The 8,823-nt window shown below is 41.9% G+C and overlaps 1 protein-coding gene across 5 annotated transcripts in view; it reads right to left on the bottom strand.

Moving 5' to 3' along the window:
* The window catches only part of LOC143138117 (poly(ADP-ribose) glycohydrolase-like), a 56,488-nt gene that overhangs the window by 5,821 nt on the left and 41,844 nt on the right, over positions 1-8,823 (bottom strand). For all 5 annotated transcript variants that reach the window (XM_076298565.1, XM_076298561.1, XM_076298562.1 and 2 more), the window contains 2 exons: positions 2,062-2,140; positions 1,492-1,600 (listed from right to left, as the gene is read on the bottom strand). In XM_076298565.1, coding sequence (XP_076154680.1) covers positions 1,492-1,600; positions 2,062-2,140 — 188 coding nt within the window. The remainder of the gene's footprint in view (positions 1-1,491; positions 1,601-2,061; positions 2,141-8,823) is intronic.

Raw genomic sequence — 8,823 nt, 5'->3', positions numbered from 1 at the left:
CGCGCGCGCGTGTGTGTGTTCGATAATAGAATAAAAAAAAAAGATTACACCTGCCTGCATCTTCCTACAGCTACACTGTGATTCTAAATGCATTACACTGAGCACACAATACATGTTCAAAAGTTGAATGTCAATTTGAATTTGAATGCAATTTATAATGTTTTAAAGTGCTTTCACTGTCCTGCCCTACCATCTACCAACACATGTGATCATTTACCAAACAACAAACACCCCAAGAGGATCTCAAATGCTTCACCTTCACTATATGCCTGAAAAGGGCCAATTTGGCCCCCACACCTACTGCAACAAATTGATTAACCAAATGAATCTGAAATGCGTTTGGTACATTCTTCTCTTTCCTGTACAGATCTGTTTTTCCCCCTGGCCTGCAGGGGGAAAACTACTCCTTCCATTCAGTGTACACCCTGCCACCCTCTGTCATCACCCAAAGACGGTCTCGCTCAGCGCACGTCTCTCTGGGTGCCTATTAAGAGGCTGCCGTTAGCTCGGTTAGCGAGACAACGCAAACACTCTCAAACGTAATGGGGCCCAGGTGCTAAACTCACTTCCTGGATTTATGCCTGTTTACAGTTCCTATTGTTTATTGGTTCTCATGCACTGTGCATAATGGCGCACTGCTGAAGCAATTAAATTGTCAGACGCCAAATCTGAAAGCAGATGCCATTTCAGCCCCCCCCCCCTCCATCCCATCTCCCTGATGGGGTGTGTGGTGACTACGGTGACTATCTTCTGTTGGAGATCAAAGCATTTGAATCAAAGAGCAGCTGTAGAGCCCCCTAAACACGCACATGCACACACGTGCACACGCACGCACGCACACACACACACACACACACACACACGCACGCGCACACACGCGCGCGCACACGCACGCACACGCACACACACACACACACACACACACTTCCAACAGACATTAATAATACAGGAGTTAGTATTTGTGTCTACAAACAGGCTACAGATGACACTGCCAGTGGGAGTAAAGGAGACCCAAAGCACAGAGAGGGGGAGGAAGGAAATGAGGTCATTCGGGGGCAACATACTGTTTCTGTTTCCTGTTCTCATTGCTAATTGGTTACATCATAAAGTGACTGCTTCAGTGTTCAGAAATACAGTCGGCTGACTATAACTATATTCATTGGAGCTGTTTCCAGCAAACAGCGTTTATCTTTCCTTACATATACATCACTTAGGAACAAAATGTTATACTGTGCCAGTCTTGCTGGTCTAACTGTGATGGAGCGGGTCTTGCAGAGCCACACATATATAAGATTTCCTGGACATATTGAAATATCTCAATCAAATTCTCAAAGGTCACAGAAGTATTCAATAATTTTTTTGCTATATATGATATATGCAGACATTGTGTCCTCTTGTTTTAAACTGCCTGGGTCACATGAGCCTAGGTGGAAACACACACCTTTGGAGGACGTGCTGTTTTCCATTGGACCGGTACCTTTGCAGACTCACCTTATTGAGTTCTCGGGTCATTCTGTCTGGATGGAATTGTTCCAGGAAGCTGCGGAACTTCAGAGCATCTATGGCGACAATCTCTGTGCATCTTCTCTGCCATCGGTCTCTATAGGAGCCAAATCAACAACAGGTGTGCCTTACAATGTCATGAAAAGAACAAGACATCCTAGTTTTTTACTGTCTAGAGATCATGTTTTACAACAGAAAGAACAAGACAGTAACAATACTTGAGCTGCAGACAAGATTTAAAATTTGTCATGGAGACACAGTCAAGTGACACCTCAAGCCATATTAGCACATGGAATTTCTATAACAAACACCTGGCAGTTTTATCACTCCAACATGATCAAAGTGTGCCCATCTATCAATGGACCTACTATATGCACTATGAAGTGCAGTTCCAACACCAGAACAGAACACTAGAACCTTTCAACTGCTTTAAGCTTGAATGTTTCATCAAACACAATGTGGGAAGAAAACAACATGAATGCCGTATGGGCAGCAGAAGTGGGAAAAGCAACAGTGTGATACTAATTGCAGGTAAGAGTGTGTAAATTGCCAAATCACCTGGGTGTCTGGTCATCACAACCTTCATCCCATTTGTAAGTCTCGGCATAGCCTCTGTACCTACTGTACTGTTCGGTACCTGAGAGAGAGAGAGAGAGAAAGAGAGAGAGATGGAGAGAGAGGGGGGTGGAGAGAGAGAGATGGAGAGAGAGAGGGAAACAGAAAGACAAGAGAAAGAAACAATGAAAAGGAAAATTACATCACCTATTGGAAAGGAGTAACCAAAACACAATCTAAACTAGAAAATGTAATTTCGAGGAAATTACCAGTGCATGAAATAAACATACTGTATATTAACATAAAATGTAAAACAAATCATAGTTTGGAAGGAGTCATAGTTGATAACAAATGACAGTTGAAATGGCTGAACAGTTAAATAGTTGAGTAGTTTAAATAGTTATATTATTTAATAGTGAATTATTGTAGTGAGGACATTTATTTTGAAACAGTTGTGGGCAGAGGAAATAGTTGAACAGAATATGTAGTGTTAAGATAGCAAGATTGTATTCTTAAAACCTGAGACAGAGTATATAGTTTAATAGTTGAATGTAGATAGTGTAATGGATGTTGATAGACAGAAAGTTTAATGGATGTTGATGGGCAGATTGTTTAATGGATGTTGATGGATAGTTTAATGGGTGGATGAGTGAATGGTTTGAAGAGGATGAATGGATAGAAAGTTGGATGGAATGTGCCTTATATCCTTGTAGAATGAAGATACACAGAGAGAGTTGGCCTAATTGAGCAGTTGATACCGGTGCAATCAGTTTAACTGGCTTTTTTATGGGGTCTAGTTGAGCAGCTGGAAGTTGATACAGGTGCAAATCAAGTTAATTAGAACATTGTGATGTCATAGTGCCCATGCAAAGTCTATGGGGAAAAATAAGCTTGTTTTTTATTAATATGTCAAAAAGTATAAAGTTTACAAAAGTGAAAAATACATTCCTCAAGTGTCCTTTTCAAGACCTACGTTACAAAGTTTATATAATAATAATAATAAGAATAATAAGAAGAAGACTTCGGATAAAAGAACAGTGCATTTTCATGCACTGTAATTACAATGCTATTTAGCCCTAAAACGTGAAAACATAATTACCTGAGTACCGGTATACTAAAAGACCCGAAACTCAGGAAAACCGTGACAATGTACAGACATTGGAACTGGTGCTTTCTGCCTTGTATCTGATGTGTGTGCATGTGTGTGTGGGCTAGAGGGAGGGGATACATGTGATGTGCTGTGTTAATCCTGTGGATATATGTCTGTGTGTAATGGAATGAATGTGTCTACTCTATGTTTCCTATGTGTTTTATACTATCCCGATCAGTGAGACCAAAGACAATTTTCATGCAGGCATGACAATAAAGTGTATTCTATTCTATTCTATTCCAGACTCAAAAAGGCAGACACAGGCAGACCTGACTGCCCAGAGAGGAGAGGCTGTGCTCACACTGCAGCTTGGGGGCTATGGAGACAGAGCTGCACTTCTTAACAGAATGTCCAAAATATAAGGAAATACGAATATTGTCATTCAATAAACTCAATTCAACCCTCCCTGACTTTCAAACCTGGGCAAATGAGGCAAAATTGCCTTTCATCCTCGGAGAGAATGAGGATGTGGCCATTCTGGCTGCAAATTTTGTAGCACCCTGCCATAACCTGATGGACAGCCAGTGTGGCCATAACCACCAACAACTATGTCTTACTTAATTTCCCAATTCTGTTAAACATTTATGTATTTATTTGTACATGTAATTGAGCTTTGGCAATAATGTTGCTAAAACATTCATGGCAATAAAGCTTTATTGAATTGATCTGAATTGAGAGAGAGAGAGAGAGAAAGAGAGAGAGTTTACTAAAGCACTATTTAACCCAGTGTTTTTCAACCTTTTTTGTGCCACGGCACACTTTTGACACTTAAAATGTCCCACAGCACACTGTGCATCCTGTGTGAAGAAAAAATAAACATACCATAGCCTAAAATTTCAAATAATACACAGATGGGCTTATTATGGCTTCTATGCAAGACCTGCTCAATAAAACAAGCGCCCTCTGTCATTTGTAGGTGACTATATATAATTTAATTGTTGTTTTGAACTGGATATGTGATGATTCTGTGAATTCTGGATATGGGGCCCCCGTTGTACAATGCCTGCATACCACAAATAGTGTCATACAATCAATGAGAGCATGTGGTTATAAATTCTTTGATGCAACAGTTGCTTTTCTGGACCAGTGAGTGCAAGGGCGTAGGTTTGGTCTGAGCTTTGGTGGGGACACTACCCACTAATTCCCCCGAAGAAAAAAAAAAGGAAAAGCCACTCAACTCTTTCACCAGCCACTATAGATATATAAAATGATTAAAATGTGCTACTGTCCAACTACCCATGATTAAAATGTGCTACTGTCCAACTTGATCTATACTGTGTAGCACATAATCTGATTTTAATATGTATACATATGTAGGCTATATTTAACATTTATTTTCTATTTGGTCTGTTATGAAATCATGCATTGACCCATTTAAGCACAGCTCAGTTTTAAGAAACTTAAATACATGCATGCTTAGCATTTTGTGAAAAGAATCATTAAGGCTACATTGACAACTCTTAACCATAAGCTGCCTGTATATTCTCTAGGCCTATTTACAGATATCTAGGCGATGTAAGCACAGCTCAGTTTTAAGAAATGCTTAAAGCCGAAAGACCATGTTGAATTTTTCTACAATTTATTTCAAAACCGGATTACTCTGGAACAGCTAACTAGAAGGGAATGCTTTACACCTTTGTGTTCGGTAAGGTCTGCTGTTTATTCTGATATATGGGTTGTCATGTGTTGCGTGAAGAGTGTGTAGGCCTACGATATTCCACCGAGACGAATGGATGTGGAGATGGGCACAGAGAATAATTATTAAATCTCTTGAAGTTAATTTTTCTCGCGAACTGTTTATCACAGCAAATAGTGGCTATAGCACCGTTTAAAAGCTGAGAAAAGGCTCTTTCATGTGACACATGTGTGATGAGTAGCCTACTCGAGGAGTTCAACAGAGAAGAATGGATGAATTTGGACGCACTTCATATGCCTTGTAGTGAAGTGAAGCTGAAGCGCAGCGTCTCCTGCGGCTCACTGGTAGTTATTATAGGTAACTTCAAATCAGCGCGATTTACCCTTATAGGCTACTGCACATTACACGATCTGTACGAGATGATCCGCAGCAAAGTGAGAAAGTATTTAACTCTTTATAGTGCATGTGAGCGCTTTCCCCCCCACTTAAACCTGAATATTGGTGGGGACATTTCAGTCGTAATCTGACATTGGTGTGGACACGTCCTTCGGTCCCCACGCAAATCTACGCCCCTGAGTGAGTGACATTTGGGTAATTTTCTGCGGCACACCTGATGATCTCTCACGGCACAGTGGTTGAAAAACACTGATTTAACCTTCTCACACAAACACACATAACATTAAAACCTCAAACTAAAAATAATTTTCAGCACCAAACAAGAAGTGTTCAAGCCCATCTCTCACTTTAAAATTCACTTGTCCATCAGAGAGAGAAAGAGGGAGAGAGAAGTGAGAATGAAAGAGAGACAACTTAGGAGGCAACAGTGAGAGGGGCATAGAGGGAAAGAGGGAGGAAGAGTGAGTGATAGAGAGAGGAAGTGAGAGACATGAGAGGAAGTGACACGTTAACATATTTCTAATTTCCCCTCTCTGCCCTTTCAGTATCCAGGTGGCAGCTCTCTGCAACAATCTGAAGCCACCTCCACATTGAGGTATGCCATTAATGACATGAAGCACACACACCAGCAATCTGTGCACCTACACACACACACACACACACACACAGGCAATCTGACCCTCAGCTGGAGACAACAGCCTGATTGATGCTGAGCAACAGAGTGATGCAGGTCTGAGACAGGTGCAAATAGAGATGTGAGCAAAGAATTAAACACAGTAAGAACACACCATAGACTGTATATATAGAACAGTCTATGGAACACACACACACAGAGACTATGAACAGCCCCTGACAAATCTGACGAGTAGTTTTTAAACAGCCCCCTGCTCTTGTGCAATCAGTGCGTGCTGACCTAGAGCAGTGGGGGCACCTGTCTCCTGACGGGGGAAGGTCAACCTATTACCCCCCCGCCGGGATGAGAGGGACACCAGAACACCCGGCAGGGGCAACCCGGGGTGGGGCCTCACACACACACACACACACCACAAATGTAATCACACACTCACATGCTAATAACATTAAATCTCAAAAAACAAGTGGACACATGAAAATACACAGAGATCCACACCTCACACAACGCACACTCAGAAGCTGAACGCTACTGTTATAACCAGGCACACAAATACCCACAAGCATTGACACATAAGCACACACACATGCACATGTAACTGTACGTGTATATACTGTGCACACACACACACACACACACACACAGAGCATCTCACATTTATTAAATCTCATTAGTTATCACTGGGGTGCACTTCCTGTAGTCTGATTAAATCAGCTGATCAGTGTGAAGATCCCAGCCGCCTGACAACCTACCCTTCTAACCCTACACACATACTCTGCACACACACACACACACACACTAACTCAATAACCGTCTGTATAGATGTACTCGGTAGCATGTGTAAAATTATTTCCACAAGCACATTTGAAAATATCTGCACCTGGTACCTCGCCACAGAGAGGAGGCTTGTTTATACATAAGGGCATGTCTGGCACTGTCTTTTTTATGTGTGTGTGTGTGTGTGTGTGTGTGTGTGTATATTTCAGATACAGGTTTGGGGCATATTGTTGTGTGTGTGTACTTGCATATTACAGATACAGGTGTTTGGTGCATATGCGTGTGTGTGTGCATACATGCGTGCCTGCCTCTCTGTCTCTGAACAATGGTAGCATAGCGGCTAAGGCGTTGGGCTAGCATGCAGTAGCCTGAAAAGATGTGGGTTCAATTCCCAGCTTCCACCATTGTGCCCTTGAGCAAACAACCCTAGTTGCTCTGGGGACAATGGAATTTAATTGACACAGGAAAGTTGCTTTGGATAAAAAAGTGTATGCTAAATAAATACATGTAAATGTAAAATGTGTGTGTCTACATTAAGACTTCAACTGTTACATTTCCAACACAGAGCCCTTCTGTAATGCACCTTACGTCTCAAACAATCACACACTAAAATTCAAACACACTTTTGTCATCTACCTCCCGCTAGGTTGCACCCCCCAAGCCCCTCCACTTCTCCGGAAGGTTCCGTCCACTCCGACACCACCACCTGGAGGCTCTTAGCCGCTCCTTCTACTTCCTCCCTCCGTCTCATGACAGTGATCAAAACCGCTCGATAACAACCCCAGGTGGGGGGAGGGGGGGGGCAATCATGGTTCATCCAATCGCACAAGATCGCCACGGTCACTAAAAGCTCAGACGAATCTAATCGGTTGGCTCCCGGCACTCAGAGCATTTAGATGAGTGTAGATCCCAGCTCTTAATCTAACTGTAGATGTCTGATTTATATCTACATATATATATATATATACAATTACACCAAACTTGACCACTCTTCATAATAATGTCCACAGGAAATAACCTTTGACCTTGGTGTCGTCAGTATCTTGCTTTACCAGATCACTGACTATTACTGTGTGTGAGAATATACTGGCTACCAACTTTGAAGAAAAACAAAGTTCCACAAATAACATCTGGATGTCATAAATGAACCCACACACACACCTGACGTTGTGGGAGTACATACACTGTAACTAGGTTTTGCTAGTTGGTGGTCTACTTTAGGTAGAGCTGGAATTATATTTTGCTCTCTGGACAGTTTCATTTCAATCTGTTCTGCTGCTTTGGGTTGGCATACAGATATGGTGGGGGCCATACAAGATGGAATAAAGAAGGAGGAGGAACATTACGAAGGACCAGGCAAAACAAACAAAAGGGGAAAGACAAAAGGATAAAAAAAAGATGCACACAAACACAACCTTCTAGTTCATTTCAGAATCAGCGATGACATTTTGTGCATATGCCAACACATTCTTGGAGGTCAGCCAGTCAATGGAAATTCAGTTGGAATTCTATTCAATTATGGCGGCCCAAATTGTCGAGGAGAGTTCTTTGCGGTGTAAGGGAGAAAGGAAAAAAAAGAGAAAGCTAGTGAGCTAGAGAGACAGGGAGAGGAAGAGAAAGAGAAAAAGAGAAAGAGAGAAAGTGATACAATAGATAGATACAAAGATCCAGACGGAAACAGAGGGAGAGAGAGAACTGGGCTTCATGGAGGATTGGATGAGCAACTGAAGCAGTCTCATCAACAGCTTCTATCAGCCCTCATTCATGTGTAAATGTGCTTGAATGAGTGAGTGAGTGAGTGAGTGAGTGAGTGAGTGAGTGAGTGAGACAGTGAACTACAGTATGGCAGCGTTTCTCAAACTATGGGCTGAAGACCGGTGCCAGTCCGTGACGAGGAGCCTGCTGGTCCGGAGCCGCGAGTCAAATTATGATAATTTGCTGTGCAGAACAAAGGAACCGACAGAAAAAGAAAACAAGCGTTTCCACAATCAGGAGGAAATAAATGCTAATTTATCAACAAACATAGAGGCATAAAATTAAATGGTAGTGGTATAAGAGTTCAATGCATATGTGTGCACGTCTGTGCGAGAGAAACTGAAACCACTCGATAACAATGTAACAAAGCTCTGCTTCAACCTGGCTACGAGATAACGACATGTACTGTAACAGAACAAA

This window comes from Alosa pseudoharengus, unplaced genomic scaffold (assembly GCF_046254945.1).
Source record: "Alosa pseudoharengus isolate Yale_2024_CS ecotype anadromous, Long Island Sound unplaced genomic scaffold, YU_APseudo_1.1 YU_APseudo_1.1_scf_21, whole genome shotgun sequence".
Taxonomy (NCBI): Eukaryota; Metazoa; Chordata; class Actinopteri; order Clupeiformes; family Clupeidae; genus Alosa; species Alosa pseudoharengus.
This window is presented reverse-complemented; position numbering and strand designations above follow the sequence as displayed.